We start from the raw sequence: 18,609 nt of genomic DNA on the forward strand, positions 1-18,609 counted from the left end.
ATCTTCAAGGTTTCCATTTTGTGTTGAAGCATATAACTGGGCAGTCAAACAAAGTTGCAGATGCCTTAAGTAGGAGAAATGTATTGCTTCAATAAAGTCAAATCCAAGTGTTGGGTTTTGATTTCCTTAAGGAATTATATGAGACCGATTCAGATTTTAAAGAGGCATTTGAGGCTTGCAAAAATCCTGTTTTGAGGGATAGGAGCAAGTGGTTGGATTATTTCCTACAAGATGGACTGTTATTTAAGAAAAATTAGATGTGCATACCAAATTGTTCAATGAGAGAGAATTTAATCAAAGAGAAACATAGTGGAGGACTTGCAGGACATTTTGGTGTAGAGAATACTTTTGAACAACTCAACAGATTTTATTTCTGGCTGAAAATGAAATCTGAAGTAGAGAAGTACGTAAGAAATTGTAAAGTCTGCAAATATGCAAAAGGAAGGAGCCAAAACACAGGGTTGTATATCCCATTACCAATTCCAGATAGGTCTTGGGATATGGTAAGTATGGATTTTGTGTTGGGATTACCAAAGACTCAAAGAGGTTATGATTCAATTTTTGTTGTAGTGGACAGATTTTCAGAAATGGCACATTTTATTCCATGTTATAAAACTAGTGATGCTTCTCACATTGCTAATTTGTTTTTTAAAGAGATTGTAAGATTGCATGGGTTTCCAAAAAGCATTGTCTCAGACAGGGATTCAAAATTCGTTGGACATTTCTGGAGAACACTATGGAAGAAATTGGGGACTAAATTAAGTTTCAGTTCTCCCTATCATCCACAAACTGATGGACAGACTGAAGTTGTGAACAGAAGTTTAGGCAATCTTTTGAGGAGCCTTACTGCAAAACATCCAAAGCAATGGGATCAAGTGTTAGCACAAGTTGAGTATGCATATAACGACTCAACGAACAGGAGCACAGGACAGAGCCCATTCCATATTGTTTATGGAATGCATCCAAGAGGAATACCTGAATTAAGGAATTTGGGAAAAGAAGAAATGAGAAGTGCAGAGGGTGAAGACTTTGCTTCAAGAATGTAGGCAATACATGAAAAAGTGAAACAACAGCTGCAGGATAGCAACATCAAGTACAAAACCAGAGTAGATATGAGGAGAAGAGAGGTGAACTTTGAAGTTGGGGATTTGGTTTTAGCACATCTCAGAAAGGAGAGATTTCCAAAGAGGGAGTATAATAAGTTAAAATCCAAGAAAATTGGACCGTGCAGAATACTAAGGAAATTCTCTGCAAATGCTTATGAGATTGAATTACCACCTGATGTGGGAATATCACCAATTTTTAATGTTGCAGACTTGTATAAGTATGAGAATGAAACTGCAGATGATACAGCACAGGATCAGGAGACTCCAGAGATTAACTGGGTAAAACAGTTACCCACAACAAAGAATTTATAGCCAGAAAGAATTCTGGACAAGAAAGTGCATAAGAAGACAAGGGGACGAGAGTACTTCCAGTATTTGGTAAAATGGAAGGGACAGCCAATCGCTGAAGCTACTTGGGTTACAGAAGACATCCTACAGAAACTGGGCAAATCTGTAGACGAGCTCATGGATAGGAGCCCATGAAGAATTTTGTCCTCAAGAGTCTGATGCAGGAGCATGTGACTCAGAGGGAAAAAGTCTTCAAACATATTCCAAAAATCCAAAAAAATCTACAGGCAAGGGAGTGGGGTCCTTTAGCCAGCAATTTCCATGTTTTTTTTAGTTCAAGATAGGATAAAAATTGAGAATAAAACATGCTAATTATATCACAGATGGATAAGCTATAATAAAGCCGTACGCTTTAAATCATCCTATGAAAAGCATGCTTTTGTAATAGATAAGGTCTGAGAAGGCCTATCCATTATTATAAATAAAGAGGCAAAGAGACTCGCATCAGAGAGGAGCGGGTACCAGAAGCATTATTCTTGAAAACTTTTCTCTCTATGTATCTGAATTAATAGCTTTCTGTTAATTGAAAAATTTTCCTGTGGGCATCAGATAGCTTGTTTTACTGTGTATCGAAGGTTGATGAATTTGCCTTATTTTCCCGCATGATGCTTGATTGAAGCCTTTATAGTCATTTCCTTTCCATTTCGGTGTACGCAGGCTCCCTAAGTCATTTTACAAAGCCCCGTGGATAATTTTGTTTACACAGAGGATTCATGACATTTTCCTTAAGTGGAACATTTTTTCGGACGTGAAATCTTGTTAGATTGGTTGATTCCCATATCGGGTCCGAACCAAATATCGCATCGGAGCCTTTAGAACTGTTAAGAGCGAGCTCCGACATCCGGAGCTGAAATATTATAAAGAGCAGCATAAAAGGGCGTCGGGTCCGAGATGGCCTTTAGAATTGCTATGTGCGAGCTCCGACATCCCGGAGCCGAAACATTATAAAGAAGAGCACAAAGGAGGCATCGGGTCTGCAGGACCATTACATTACAAATCGGAGAGGCCGCGATAACGAACCTGCCGATATTCCAGGCCCGAAATCAATATAGAAAGGAGCATAAAGGGCGTCGGGTCCGCGGGGTGATCACATCGCAAACTTGGGGTGAACCAAGAGATCGCTGATAGCGATTGTCGACTATTGCATTGGGGAAAAGAGAAAGGGAAGGGCATAAAGCCGACGATACTGTTTTATTGTATAAATTCCTCCTTAAGGCCGCCGATAGTGTTTTGGGGTAATTCTTTTAGAATTACTGCTCTGATAGGAGTAGAGCCCTATTTCTATCAATTAACAAGGGTTGTAGGGTCGGAGGAAAATCCATGAAGCTATCAGTTTAATGACTGATACGCATAAAGAAGGGGAAAGAGAAGTTGAGAGCCTGATATCGAGGAAATTGCTGCCAAATTTGGAAGGTTATCCTTATTTCCTGCAACCAGGCCATCACAAACTCACACAATAATCAATCACAACATGGAACACCAATATACCCTAGAAACCATGTAGGGTGAAAACCAACAAACGTTTGATTTTATTAGTAAACCCTCGTGAAGGTGTTCACCCCTCACTCGATGGCTTATAAGAGAGTCCATCCATTAACCATTCTCATAAAATATTACAAGAAAATATAATTTAAATATAGAATATCTGGCTAAAAACTATTACAATCATCATGATATCATGTATCCACAAATATTCAATCTTCTTATCCCAGTGGCTCGATTATTCCTTTAGTGAAGCATCCTGCAACTCACACTCATATGCATGGACCATTAATTTTTTTCCTGCCACCATGTTAAACATAATCTATCCTTTTCTCAAGTCACCATCTTTTCCTGCGAATATTGTTGTAAAAAAACATTGATATCATGATTACATAAAGTATTTATCAACCAATAATCAATCTTTAATATAAATTCTTCAACATCTATTCATGGTATACATGAAATGGCAATAAAATATTGCAACATGCTTCCTTTAACAAAACTTCATATGCATTAATTATAAGTATATAATCATCAATGTACTTTTATAAAAATGCCATATTATGTAATATTTCCCCTCGCATAAGCACACATTCTTACAAGATAAATCACTACAACTTTCTAGACATTCCTTTAAAAGAACTAACACATTAGTTATAATATTTTTACATGCGAATTACATAAACTTTATCAAAATAACTAGCCCTTTAGTTGTTACTTTTGATGCATGCAAATACGTAAATAAATCTAACACAACATGTTGTCACTTCCTGCATGCGAATGTATATTCTTTCCAACAAAATCTAACACAAATCTTGCATGCACATACATCTTATTCCACAAGAAACTAAGACAATAGTTATGATAACATAAAAGTAATCACATATAATATTTCTAAGGAAATATAGCTCAATAGTTCTTCTATCCATACAAAGAACATATCTCTATAACACAATGACTATTCTTGTGCATGCAAGAGCTTATCATAATATCCCTTCTTTAATGTATGCAACACATATTTCCTTCTCTAGAATTCTACCATCATTAGGTATTATTTTCATGTAAACAATTCCATACTTCTTTCTCAAAAGGAATTTAATATAACCTCATTTATCTATCTTCCTATATGTAAGTTTCTCATGCTTCCCTTTCAAGAAATTACCATAGATAACCATCTTTATGCATAAAAACCAGACAACAATAACAAGGTTAACTTAACCTTTTATGCACCGAAATCAAGAAATTGACACAATTCATCTAGCAAGACAATCTTTTCAAGAGATTATTCTTTTCGAGAAATTTAACATAATAAATTTCTCTATCTACACGCAAAACATATTTTATATGTCACAATGGCTACCCTTTTGTGCATGCAACATGTGTTTTTCTTAACACAATGACCTTTACTTCAATGCACAATATTTTTTTAAGAAACAAGCGTGCATTCTTGTTCTTGTATAAACAATTTTCATATGCATCTTTTAAGAAAACAATATATTTCTGTTTCAAGAGATCTATAATAAAAGCCACTCTTTTTATACATGCAACTATGAACTCTTTGTCTAAAAAGAAACTATCTTAATGACTATTGTTTTTATGTATGTAAAACATACGTTTTCTTCAAGAAAGGTAGTAATTATTATCTATGTGCCTAGAAACACATGTTCCCTTCCATAAACTAAAAGCAATCTTATATTCTTATAAGATAATCTAGCTCATTAGTTATTTGTATCATGCATGAAATAATTATTTATTTCACAATAAAATTAAAAAAATAACTATTATTAGAATGCATTTAAGCATATATTCCTTTTTAAAGAAAACCAGGCCACTTTTCATAATATCTCCTCAAGAAATTTACATGTCTCATGCATCTTTTCTCAAGAGGATATCTTGGATACTTAGCAAGAATCTTGTGTAATTTATTCCAAGGAAATGGAAAAGCTACTTAGCGTATAACACGCAAGATTCACATGTACAAAGCTACTTAGCTTTTACTGTGCATAAACTAAGCAAATATTTTCAAAAAGACATATATCCCTGTAATATTTTAAAGCACATGAACTTTGCAATACTTCACAAGGAAATTAACATAAGAAAACTATACTTTTGCGCATCAAAATAAGGAATTTAGTTTAAAGAATATGAAATTTACTAGCCATACCTTTCTGTGCACATAAACAAAGAAACTTTCAAAGACACTAACTTATCCTTTTTAGTTGTACGAACCACAACCCATTCAAAATGGATTACTTTCCAATAAGGTCTCAAAGCGGGTTTGTAACATAACTCAGATTTATTCACACCTTTTCAAATGAAACCCCAATGCACTTGTTGCAATGAAAGCCCCATTGTAGTATAGTATGCCTCTTTTCTTCAAATCCTCTCGAGACTGCTCTTGGAGTGAACACAAAATTACAAAATCAAAAGAAATACCGCCACATGTAGCCACCATACCAAGACATACACCGCACTGAAACACAATATATATAGAACGCTTCACAGAGTAAACATATGTAACCTCCCGAGAGAAGCACATAAGATGAAGAACTAGACAACGAGAGAGCCACGTGAGCTTGCCTTCCTTGTTACGCCGTAAGGCGTTCCCCTCTGAAATCAACTCCCCTCTTGTCCATCTGTCATAACCATGCCCCGTTAGATTATATGTTAGACGATTGAAAGGCGTTTAGCTGTTGGATCCTGCAAAGGTGGTTTGGAAAGGAGTTGTTAAACCCTAACCATCACTCCCGAACGATTTCGACTTCGCGTCTTCCATCGCAGGCAACCGAGGCTCACAGGGGATCTTCCATTTCTCCCGAATGGTTTCAACTTCGCGTCATCGGGAACAGTTTCGATTTCGCCTCGTCGATTGCAAGCAGCAGCGGGCGAGGTAAACCCTTTTGGTATACATTCCATTTTGTGGGTATAAATCCTGTACACAATGGAAATTATGCTGGTGAGGAAATGTTGTCCCATTTGTTTTGCGATCACTGGTCTTCAGAGGAATTTTAAAGATTGCAGGAACAGTAATCACAAAAATATTTCCCAGGTTCCTATATGTGATCAGAAATTTACAATATTATTGGCAAGTTGGTTCTATCTGTTACTAAGAATGTAATGTAAGGCTAGGAGATTTTGGGCTTGCTTGGGCTTGCTCGGCTTATAGAGCACAATAAGAGCCCTGATCCAACTTTAACAATAGGAACGATGGGGTACCTTGCTCTTGAGTATTTATTCACGGGAAAGGCCTCTGACAAAATGAATGTCTTCAGCTTTGGGGTAGTCATTTTGGAAGTTTCTTACAGAAGAAGAGCTATTGAGGTGGATACGCGACCTGGACAGAGCAATTTGGTTGATTGGGTTTGGGGTTTGCATAGAGATGGGAAGCTTCTTGAGGCCTCAAACTTAATATTGAGAGGAAACTTTGATGAGAACGAAATGAGAAGAATGTTATTGGACCGACAATGATGTAGGTATTGCAGATTTTGAGTGGAGAAGCTCCAGTTCCTCATGTTCCTCGGGGCAAGCCTAACAAGTCATTTCATTCTAACCTTCTTCTGAGTCTTCAAGAGGTTGTCTCTGATTGTGATCAGAGCCAGGTTTCCAGTTTGTCCATGAGCATCAAGGACTATACTTGAATGTGATTGATAATCTTTTAGAGTTCAGTCAATTCATTTTGATGAGAAGGAAATGAGAAGAATGCCGCTGGTTGGACTTCTCTGTTCACATCCCAATCCTGGAGCTAGATCGACAATGATGCAGGTACTGCATATTTTGAGTGGAGAATCTCCATTTCCTCATGTTCCTCAGCGCAAGCCTAGCATGTCATTTCATTCTAACCATATTCTGAGTTTACGAGTTCTGTCTATTTCTTGAATGACTTGAGCTCTACGCTATGGCATGTCGATCCGCTTTTGGTCTAATCACTGATCCCAGGTTGAAGTAAGGTTGCATTGTTTATTAGTATGATTCATTTTTCTACATTGTTCTGTTGCTTCGTGGATTATACATGCCCATAACAGGGAATGCATAATGCAAATTCCTCATGAAAAAATATAAAAAAATTTAGCTGAGAATCTTTTGAAAGAGGTAAATTTCTTTAATTGTATATTGTGGATGCCAATTTGGGTTGATCCTAGGCTAGTGGTTGAGCTTGAGCATGAACCTGCAGCAATCACTGAATGCAATGCATCACCCTTTTCTTCTCCACTTGTAAGTTGAAACAGTTTTCTTCGACTCCGTAGAACCCATTGCTGACTACAATTTGCTTTAAAAACAAAGGCAACGACTAGCCTCTTGCAGTTTTCTCTTGTTTAGAAATTCAATAGTCGTAGAAAATACATACACATAAACAAAATGGTAATTCAAAACGGAGACATGGATAAGTATCAATAACAAAATTACGTTATCCATAGCTTAGAGCCCACACTTAAAATGAAAATTTATACATCTGTAAGGTTAAACCTGCTTCAAAGTTCATGCCATGAAGTGACGACCCTAGAAGGCTCTAAAGTTCTTTCTTGACCTTTTTCAGGTTTTTCCCATTCTTGCGTTACTTTTAGGAAAGAATTTGGTCCATACCGGTTGAGCTGGTCCAAAGGTTCAAGTCCAGCCAAACTTGAGCCAAGTCCAAAAAAACCTCGTAATTATGAACCACAGTGGCTGGCCATTGCAAACCTCACAAGGCATGCTCAGAACACTGGTGCCTAATATTCACAGAGTTATTTTTGAGCCCTGATCTTTGCAGCACAAAATCAAAATCAAAAGCTCAAAAAGTATGGGTTTCTCAATTGTAATGCAACCCTAGCCTAGCCATTGTAGAGGAACCAGATTTGTAAAGGGTTAGTGTTTTATAGTCTGTCATAGGGTTTCAGACACGGTTTCCCAGGTGCCAATATCAGCCCCAGGTATGTTTTAACTTTGTACAGGTCCCAGATTTTGTGCAAATTTACTATGCGTAGTTAGGCATTTGAAGTGAAATAGGCGATCTCTTCTGACCTCATATGGCTTAGAAAAGCCTAAAATTAGTCAATAATAATTGTCCAATTGTCTAAGAAAAACTGCATATAAACTGTAGCCAAGAATTATATTGACCTTATTAATAAAAGTCCTAAAATAGGGGTTAAATACTCACAACGGTCATAGTGGTAAAGCTAGACATTACTTGTCTAAGATTCTATTAGAGTCTGATTAACAATCAGCTTCTCATCTGCCATGAAGCTATGAGAAGGGTGATCAAGCTTCCTTGTTTTGTATTTCATTTCAATCCATTTGTCTTTAGCATAAGCGATGGTGTATCCACTCTCTGTGGGTATTGTTGAAAGTAGTTCAAAGTGTCACGGCTAGCAAATGTCGCTAACGAAATTCTTTGTCAGCACCTGACTAGCGATGAGCTTTGCATTTATAATGAAGCTATGAGAAGGATGATCAACTTCCATTATTTGTACGTTCTTTCAATCTATCTACTCTTTGACATCAATAGTGATGTTTCCTCACTCCAACTGGATATGTTGTAAATGGTTGCAGCAATAAGTCAGTAACATGCAGATACATGAAGCATACAGGTTGTTGGGAGCTCGACTATAATAGAAAGAACCATTCAATAATGAAGGTAATACCATAACAATAGGGTTAAATAATTATTTTTCTGGAGATCTCTGGCTGGTGACTGCTTTGCACCTAACAGAGACAATACTCTAATTACGGCAAGTTCTATTTAGTTGTCTACAAGTGTTGATTGCCACCATAGACACCAGCATTGCAAATTCAGTACATTACAACCAAATCTTTCTCAAATATGTCCGTAGTCAAAAGAATATTTGTGACACTATTTCAGCCTTCCTGCAATTTTCTAAGAGGCTTAAAGGATTCTACCAAGATGGTCGGTGTTTACTGATCCGTATCAAGTCTTTTGCTATAGCCATAACTCCACTTCAAACTTTTGTTGTAGCCATAACTCTCTTTGAAGTTATATGACAGGCCCAAAGCCCCTGTATCTGCTGGAACAAGTTCCCTCATCTAATACTCACATTTAAAACTAGAAGAGAACCATAAATTGTAAGTTGTAAATGCAGCAGAGACACACAAGGCACAATTTTTGAAGACCTTCTAAGTGCCTTCGATCCTCAAAGTTATATGCCAATGTACTGGATCTGGTCGTCACCATCCAGATCCCTAGCTCCAAGATAACTACTTAATTTTGCAAGCAAGTCCACTATTTTATTGTATGTCCTGGACCACGTTAGATTACAAAGCATTCAATTTCTTTTAATGAAACCCAAGGCTCCATTTTGCAAATCCGTATCTTTTGGTCCCATATGTTCCAAGTGATATAATCATATATCAAGGCTCGTGACTACCCAATTCCAAAGCTATTCTGATGTCTACAATCATTGTCAATAATTTAGCAACACCTAGTTTTAATTCTAGAGAAATATCGTTCCTCCAACTGCTGTGGTTTCTTTTAGCTGCTTCATCACAAAATTTAAAAATCCGTTTACTTCTTTTTGAATTTCTAATATAGCAGATGCCTTGATTCTCTACTTTTATTGATATGTTTGCTCCAGTTGCAGCATTTTTATCACAATCTACCCCTCATATTCAATCCAGATCCTGTACTTAGTCACATCCAGCATTTTGGCCGATATGGGATTTGCAAAGAAGATGGCAATGATTGAAATCTATTTATGAGATATTGGAAGAAAATCCTACTCCTAGCAAGTTGAATTCTCCAAATGATATATTTGCACAGAATATCATCTGGTGATTAATGTTCCACTCCAGGCCAAAAATATTTACTAACCCCACCAGAAGTAGGCATTAGCAGATGCCAGAAAGAGATAACAATAAATAGTCCTGGCAACTAAAAGAAGTGCTATCAATGAACATGACTTAAAATGATTATCTGGACTTATGTTTATGTTTCATTTTCCTTCAAGTCAGGAATAGTTCCACTATGACCATCCATCTTTGTAAGAATAGAAACTGTCAGCATTCTAGAAAGTAATTTTTTGGTCTGCTGATGTTGACATTATAAAATGCCCTTTGCTGCAAGACTCAGAACTCCAGGAAGCTGTTCTAAGATTCATTTTTTCAGAGTTGTATTCGTCCTATTACTTAAAAAGATCATATTACCTATCTAACAGGATTGAAATGGTAATGTTATTCAACCCATAATCAACAGAGACACTGTGACTGATAAGCTAAAGTAAAGGGAGTAAATGAACCATGTTCATAGTGCCAATACACTGGTCTGAGGGTAAGTGAGGTATTAAAATACCTATCCTAAGTGAGGTATTAAAATACCTATCCTCCAGCCAAGGTAACCTGTTCAGGTAGATTGACCCTCTTGGGGAAGAAACCCCAATTTCAAAGAAAGAGCTCCATTGGGGAAACTGGGAAATCTCCGCTGTAGAAATTATATACAGCGAGCAAATGCAAATAACAGTATTCGTTACGAAAGGAAATTAGTTCATGCTCAATGGCTCAGTATTTTATGTGAATGGATTCAACACATATTGGCTCATGGTATTTGCAATGGATACTTCCTCCAAATCCAAAGTTTCAGAATTTCTACAATAGGTAGTCTCTGTTGGACTCACAGTAAGCCGAACATGGGCTCTCAACGATGGTGGATGGAAAGCCCTGCAAAGATCCCCTGGTGTTTATGATGAGAAAGTTTTCAAGGCAAGTAAAATCCCCTAGTGTTTAAGTTGAACACGTTTTCATGGCAGAGATAACTTATTTCATTTTTTAGATTAAGTAATACTACCACTAAGTTTGAACCGGTGGCTTTACCATCAGAAATGCTTTAACAATACATCGAGGCTATTTAAAATTTATAATCATATCTATTTAAAGTTTATAATCCTATGGAAAATCAAGTAAATAACCTTCGTTGATAAAAAAACCAAACATTTAGGTGGCTGTGAATTATATCTATTTAAAATATATAATCATATCTATTTGAAGTTTATAATGCTAGGGACAATCAAGTAAATAACCTTCACATTGGTTGATAAGAAAACCAAACATTTGGGTGGCTAATTCACAGGATATGAATTGTTGATTGCAGGCTTTAGATTTTGTTATCAGTGAAGCCAGAAATAATAAAATTCGCCTTATTTTAAGTTTATCCAACAATTGGGAAGCATATGGAGGCAAATCACAATATTTCAAATGGGGTCGAGATGCAGGCCTTACTTTAAACTCTGAGGATGCCTTCTTTTGAGACACTACACTGAAAACCTACTTCAAAAACCATATCAAGGTAGATAATGATCAGCTTGCTGTATTTGGATATTGGATGACACTGCCATTAAAGTTTTTGAAACCATTGTTATTGTCTTTTGATGGCAGACCATTCTAACCATAGTTAACAAGATCACTAATGTGGCCTACAAGGACGATCAAACGATATTTGCTTGGGAGCTCATGAATGAGCCTCGCTAACTATCTGATCCAACTGATGATTTGATCGATATAGGGATTTGGGTAATTGTCTTTTGGACAGGCTCGATTAATGTCCCTATAGTCGATACATATTCTTATTGTTCCTTGCTTTTTGTTAACAGGAACAATATTCGATACCCAATCCGTTAATGGAATTGGATAAATGAAACCTGCTTTGAGTAATTTTTCAACTTCTGCTTTAATAGCAACAGCTTTTCGCGGGTGGATCTGACGCAAATGTTGCCGGACGGGTTTAGCATCTGGGTAAGTTTTGAATTGTAAATGTATTTTTAAAATAGTTAAATATTTAAAAGATAAAAAATCTACTCCAGGATTAAATTGGACACAAAATAGCATTCCTTATGGGATCCTAATTAACATGTTTGATAATAACTAAAATTGTAAAAATAGCTAAACATTTAAAAGATAAAAGGTTGAATTGTAAATGTATTTTTAAAATAGTTAAATATTTAATGCATATTTTGAGTGGAGAATCTCCATTTCCTCATGTTCCTCAGCGCAAGCCTAGCATTTCATTTCATTCTAACCATATTCCGATTTTACGAGTTCTGTCTATTTCTTGAATGACTTGAGCTCTACTCTATGGCATGTCGATCCGCTTTTGGTCTAATCACTGATCCCAGGTTGAAGTAAGGTTGCATTGTTTATTAGTATGATTCATTTTTCTACATTGTTCTGTTGCTTCGTGGATTATACATGCCCATAACAGGAAATGCATAATGCAACTTCCTCATGAAAAAATATAAAAAAATTTAGCTGAGAATCTTTTGAAAGAGGTAAATTTCTTTAATTGTATATTGTGGATGCCAATTTGGGTTGATCCTAGCCTAGTGGTTGAGCTTGAGCATGAACCTGCAGCAATCACTGAATGCAATGCATCACCCTTTTCTTCTCCACTTGTAAGTTGAAACAGTTTTCTTCGACTCTGTAGAACCCATTGCTGACTACAATTTGCTTTAAAAACAAAGGCAGCGACTAGCCTCTTGCAGTTTTCTCTTGTTTAGAAATTCAATAGTCGCAGAAAATACATACACATAAACAAAATGGTAATTCAAAAAGGAGACATGGATAAGTATCAATAACAAAATTATGTTATCCATAGCTTAGAGCCCACACTTAAAATGAAAATTTAAACATCTGTAAGGTTAAACCTGCTTCAAAGTTCATGCCATGAAGTGACGACCCTAGAAGGCTCTAAAGTTCTTTCTTGACCTTTTTTAGGTTTTTCCCTTTCTTGCGTTACTTTTAAGAAAGAATTTGGTCCATACCGGTTGAGCTGGTCCAAAGGTTCAGGTCCAGCCAGACTTGAGCCAAGTCCAACAAAACCTCATAATTATGAACCACAATGGTTGGCCATTGCAAACCTCACAAGGCATGCTCAGAACGCCGGTGCCTAATATTCACAGAGTTATTTTTGAGCCCTGATCTTTGCAGCACAACATCAAAATCAAAAGCTCAAAAAGTATGGGTTTCTCAATTGTAATGCAACCCTAGCCTAGCCATTGTAGATGAACTAGATTTGTAAAGGGTTAATGTTTTATAGTCTGTCATAGGGTTTCAGACACGGTTTCCCAGGTGCCAATATCAGCCCCAGGTATGTTTTAACTTTGTACAGGTCCCAGATTTTGTGCAAATTTACTATGCGTAGTTAGGCATTTGAAGTGAAATAGGCGATCTCTTCTGACCTCATATGGCTTAGAAAAGCTTAAAATTAGTCAATAATAATTGTCCAATTGTCTAAGAAAAACTGCATATAAACTGTAGCCAAGAATTATATTGACCTTATTAATAAAAGTCCTAAAATAGGGGTTAAATACTCACAACGGTCATAGTGGTAAAGCTAGACATTACTTGTCTAAGATTCTATCAGAGTCTGATTAACAATCAGCTTCTCATCTGCCATGAAGCTATGAGAAGGGCGATCAAGCTTCCTTGTTTTGTATTTCATTTCAATCCATTTGTCTTTAGCATAAGCGATGGTGTATCCACTCTCTGTGGGTATTGTTGAAAGCAGATCAAAGTGTCACGGCTAGCAAATGTCGCTAACGAAATTCTTTGTCAGCACCTGACTAGCGATGAGCTTTGCATTTATAATGAAGCTATGAGAAGGATGATCAACTTCCATGATTTGTACGTTCTTTCAATCTATCTACTCTTTGACATCAACAGTGATGTTTCCTCACTCCAACTGGATATGTTGTAAATGGTTGCAGCAATAACTCAGTAACATGCAGATACATGAAGCATACAGGTTGTTGGGAGCTCGACTATAATAGAAAGAACCATTCAATAATGAAGGTAATACCATAAAAATAGGGTTAAATAATTATTTTTCTGGAGATCTCTGGCTGGTGACTGCTTTGCACCTAACAGAGACAATACTCTAATTACGACAAGTTCTATTTAGTTTTCTACAAGTGTTGATTGCCACCATAGACACCAGCATTGCAAATTCAGTACATTACAACCAAATCTTTCTCAAATATGTCCGTAGTCAAAAGAATATTTGTGACACTATTTCAGCCTTCCTGCAATTTTCTAAGAGGCTTAAAGGATTCTACCAAGATGGTCGGTGTTTACTGATCCGTATCAAGTCTTTTGCTATAGCCATAACTCCAATTCAAACTTTTTCTGTAGCCATAACTCTCTTTGAAGTTGTATGACAGGCCCAAAGCCCCTGTATCTGCTGGAACAAGTTCCCTCATCTAATACTCACATTTAAAACTAGAAGAGAACCATAAATTGTAAGTTGTAAATGCAGTAGAGACACACAAGGCACAATTTTTGAAGACCTTCTAAGTGCCTTTGATCCTCAAAGTTATATGCCAATGTACTGGATCTGGTCGTCACCATCCAGATCCCTAGCTCCGAGATAACTACTTAATTTTGCAAGAAAGTCCACTATTTTATTGTATGTCCTGGACCACGTTAGATTACAAAGCATTCAAATTTTTTTAATGAAACCCAAGGCTCCATTTTGCAAATCTGTATCTTTTGGTCCCATATGTTCCAAGTGATATAATCATATATCAAGGCTCGTGACTACCCAATTCCAAAGCTATTCTGATGTCTACAATCATTGTCAATAATTTAGAAACACCTGGTTTTAATTCTAGAGAAATATCGTTCCTCCAACTGCTGTGGTTTCTTTTAGCTGCCTCATCAAAAAATTTAAAAATCCGTTTACTTGGTTTTGAATTTCTAATATAGCAGATGCCTTGATTCTCTACTTTTATTGATACGTTTGCTCCAATTGTAGGATTTTTATCACAATCTATCCCTCATATTCAATCCAGATCCTGTACTTAGTCACATCCAGCATTTTGGCCGATATGGGATTTGCAAAGAAGATGGCAATGATTGAAATCTATTTATGAGATCTTGGAAGAAAATCCTACTCCTGGCAAGTTGAATTCTCCAAATGATATATTTTCACAGAATATCATCAGGTGATTAATGTTCCACTCTAGGCCAAAAATATTTACTAACCCCACCAGAAGTAGGCATTAGCAAATGCCAGAAACAGATAACAATAAATAGTCCTGGAAACTAAAAGCAGGGCTATCAATGAAAATGACTTAAAATGATTATCTGGACTTATCTTTATGTTTCATTTTCCTTCAAGTCAGGAATAGTTCCACTATAACCATCCATCTTTGTAAGAATAGAAACTGTCAGCATTCTAGAAAGTAATTTCTCGTGTAGCGATCTTAGATAAAGTTGGTGGCAGAAGTGCAGTCAAGACACAAGAAGATTCTTAAAGATCCACACAAAGCTTCCCTGTCATGTGGTTGACAAGCCCGAAGGCCAAGGCCAGCTTCTTCCTCTGGTTCCACAAATTGTTTTCCTTTTGCTCCTCCTCCAAATCATTTAGCACAACATAACCTGCAGCCTTCATCTGCCCAGACAATTTATCTAACATTGCATATATTTCCTGTACTTCTAGTGTGATTTGTCTCCAACATGAAAAGTATGAACTGGTTTACTGATCTCAATCCAACTACATCCAAGATCCCTTTTAATCTTCTTGTTTTCAATGACTTTCCACACCTTTCCAAGGTGGTCCCATCCGCTAGCTGTACCATAGATGTATGACAGGAGTACATAAGGTACGCCATCATTAGAGTTCAGATTAAAACGATGCTCTGCCACATGGTCATGTAGCTCTGTATTGTTTTGGCTTTTACACGCACCAAGCAAACACCTAAACACAAAATCATTAGGTTTTATTGGTATTTTGTTGATGAACTCGTGTGCCTACTTCAGGCACCTAGCATGCCCAAGAAGGTTAAAGATGCAGCAATAATGGCACCTCATGCAATCAAAGTATTGCAGACCATCATCCACTAGACCTGAATCACAGAAAGGTGACATCAATGGCCTCGTTGCCACAACCGTTCATGGCATATCCAGAACACCAAATCTCGTTGACGCATTTTGTCGAACATATGGCGGGCAGTCTCTATACTTCACGTTGGCATACATGTCCACAACTGCACATCCCACAAAAACATTATACTGAAATCCACCTCTAACTACTTCTGCATGGAACTCCCCACCCTATCCCAGAGCCGCTAGGAATGCACACGCCAGGAAAACACTGAACAAAGTTTTGTGCACTAGACTTACAGTCGCCAATTTCATCTGTTGAAAGAGCTTCAGCGCTTTCTCGCGATGCCCATTCTGTGCATATCCAACAATCTTCTTATTCGGCGGAACCAAATTTCGTTCAGCATTTTCAAGAGTTCCACGGCTTCTTCAACAAGCCCATTTTGCAGATTTCCTGCAAGCATGCAAATCCAAAAAACCCAGTTTCACCTGGGTTATCATGTGAAACAGCCTCGGGGGTTCGTCAAAACATCTATTATGGGCATATCCTGCCATCATCTTATTCCACGACAACACATCTCGTTCAGGCATTTTCTCAGACACCTTCAGTGCCTTAGTGACAAACCCAGTGTGTAAATAATCTCCAATTAATGTATCCCAAGAGACCGCATCTCATTGAGGCCTTTTATCAAAAAGATCGCGTGCAAACTCTCTATTTCCACATTTTGCATAAATGTCAACAAGGGAATCCCCTGCACAGACATCTGACATGAACCCACAACTAATTACATCTTAATGTATCTCCTTGCCCAGTTCAAGAGCACTCAAAGAGGCACACCGGGAGAGCACTTGCAAAGGTACATTTATTGGGTTCAAATCCTACCCCTTGCATGTGGTACAATAGTGCCAATTCTTCCTCGGCATTCCCATGTCTGGCGTCAGCTGTAATTGCCACTGTCCAGGAGGCACAATCGCGCTTCGGCATCTGGCTGAAAACTCTGCTAAGTCGCCAGGCTCTCTAATTTCACATACATGTTAACAAGCGCATTCTCTAAGAATTTGTCTAGAAAATTCCCCATTTCAATCATGTGCGTATGAACTGATTTACGTTTTGGCGTTTCTATTTTTTTTGGTTGCAACCCATACATTCAAGAATGAAGCATATGTAGAAGAGTCTAGAAGAATCCGTGTTGTTGGTTAGTAACATCTAAAAACCTAAGCGCTTCTTTTCAATCAACCCAACATACAGAGCGTTTTGGGGTGCTGTGAAGAATGAGGTTAGCAGTAATTGTGCTAGGTTTTAATGACACCATTCGTAATAATTTTTGTAGGCTGAAGTTGAAGTTTGGGGAGCTAATGGATGCCATTCCTTTTTGTCACTGCTGTGTTGTTGATACACAATCTTTTAATATATACCAACACACGGAAACAACTGGTCCCCTCTTGTCCATCTGTCATAACCATGCCCCGTTAGATTATATGTTAGACGATTGGAAGACGTTTAGTCGTTGGATCCTGCAAAGGTAGTTTGGAAAGGAGTTGTTAAACCCTAACCATCACTCCCAAACGATTTTGACTTTGCGTCTTCGATCACAGGCAACTGAGGCTCACAGGGGATCTTCCATTTCTCCCGAATAATTTCAACTTCGCGTCATTAGGAACAGTTTCGATTTCGCCTCGTTGATTGCAAGCAGCAGGGGGTGAGGTAAACCCTTTCCACAACAAAGAGCTCAACAATGCTACCAAAGGATTCAACACGGCTAGAGTTGCAGGTCATTGTGCATTTGGGACAATTTATAAAGGGATTCTGCCTAATGATGGAGCTTTGGTGGCAGTGAAGAGATCTACCTGCAACAATAAAGGGAAATATGAATTTCTTGCAGAGCTCTCAGTTATAGGACGCCTTAGTCATCGAAACCTATTCCATCTGCAAGGATGGTGTCATGAGAAAGGAGAGATTCTTTTGGTCTATGATTACATGTCGAATAGTAGTTTGGATAAGATCATTTTTCAAGAAGGTGGAGGACCGGTGCTGTCACGGGAAAATAGATGCAAGATAGTGATGGGGGTTGCATCTACATTGACATATTTACATGGCATATGGGAGCAACAGGTGGTTCACAGAGATGTTAAGTCTAGTAATATAATGTTAGATGGAACTTTCAATGCTAGGATATTTTGGGCTTGCTCGGCTTATAGAGAACAATAAGAGCCCTGATGCAACTTTAACAGTGGGAACAATGGGGTACCTTGCTCCTAAGTATTTATTTTCGAGAAAGGACTTAGACAAAACATACGTCTTCAGCTCTAAGGCAGTTGCTTTAGAAGTTTCTTGTGGAAGAAGAGCTATTGAGGCAGACACGCGACCTAGACAGAGTAATTTGGTTGATTGGGTTTGGGGTTTGCATAGAGATGGGAAGCTTCTTGAGGCCTCAGACTTAAGATTGAAAGGAAATTTTGATGAGAACGAAATGAGAAGAATGTTGTTTGTTGGAATTCTATGTTCACATCCGGTTCCTGGAGCTAGACCGACAATGATGCATGTATTGTAGATTTTGATTGGAGAAGCTCCAATTCCTCATGTTCCTCGATGCAAGCCTAGCATGCCATTTCATTCTAACCTTCTTCTGAGTCTTCAGGAGTTTGTCTTTGATTGTGATCAGAGCTAGGTTTCCAATTCCTCTACGAGCATCAAGGACTATTCTTGAATGTGATTGATAATCTTTCAGAGTTTAGTTAGTTCATTTTCCATTCCCCTAATTTTCCATCTCTTCTTGCTTTCTTTGGAATACAAAAGTGCATGTATTACAAGAAACTGGGTCACCAATTGCATTAAGAAGCTAGTTTCTCAAAGCTTGATGATATTACTGCA

General features: G+C 37.6%; 1 protein-coding gene across 1 annotated transcript; it reads right to left on the reverse strand.

Annotated features, from left to right (window-relative positions):
• Nucleotides 1-15,165: 15,165 nt before the first annotated feature.
• LOC149179674 (pentatricopeptide repeat-containing protein At2g03880, mitochondrial-like) lies at nt 15,166-16,722 on the reverse strand. Its single transcript, XM_089413620.1, has 6 exons — nt 16,576-16,722; nt 16,404-16,489; nt 16,038-16,161; nt 15,770-15,870; nt 15,459-15,612; nt 15,166-15,306 (listed from the first exon to the last, which is right to left on the reverse strand). The coding sequence occupies exons 1-6, from the start codon at nt 16,720-16,722 to the stop codon at nt 15,166-15,168; spliced, it is 753 nt and encodes a 250-aa protein (XP_089269746.1).
• Nucleotides 16,723-18,609: the final 1,887 nt, after the last annotated feature.

The sequence above is a fragment of the Pinus tabuliformis genome, chromosome 3_2, assembly GCF_031772625.1.
Source record: "Pinus tabuliformis cultivar Carrire ecotype Pingquan chromosome 3_2, CPIR1, whole genome shotgun sequence".
Taxonomy (NCBI): domain Eukaryota; kingdom Viridiplantae; phylum Streptophyta; class Pinopsida; order Pinales; family Pinaceae; genus Pinus; species Pinus tabuliformis.

What these genes read in the sequence shown, in the direction of transcription:
- LOC149179674 (XM_089413620.1), bottom strand. Translation starts at nt 16,722, where the DNA reads ATGCCGAAGCGCGATTGTGCCTCCTGGACAGTGGCAATTACAGCTGAC. An exon ending in CCTTTGCAAGTGCTCTCCCG is followed by an intron (nt 16,490 to 16,575) that starts GTGTGCCTCTTT and finishes ATGTCTGTGCAG; the next exon opens with GGGATTCCCTTGTTGACATT. An exon ending in AAAGGCCTCAATGAGATGCG is followed by an intron (nt 16,162 to 16,403) that starts GTCTCTTGGGAT and finishes TTGTTGAAGAAG; the next exon opens with CCGTGGAACTCTTGAAAATG.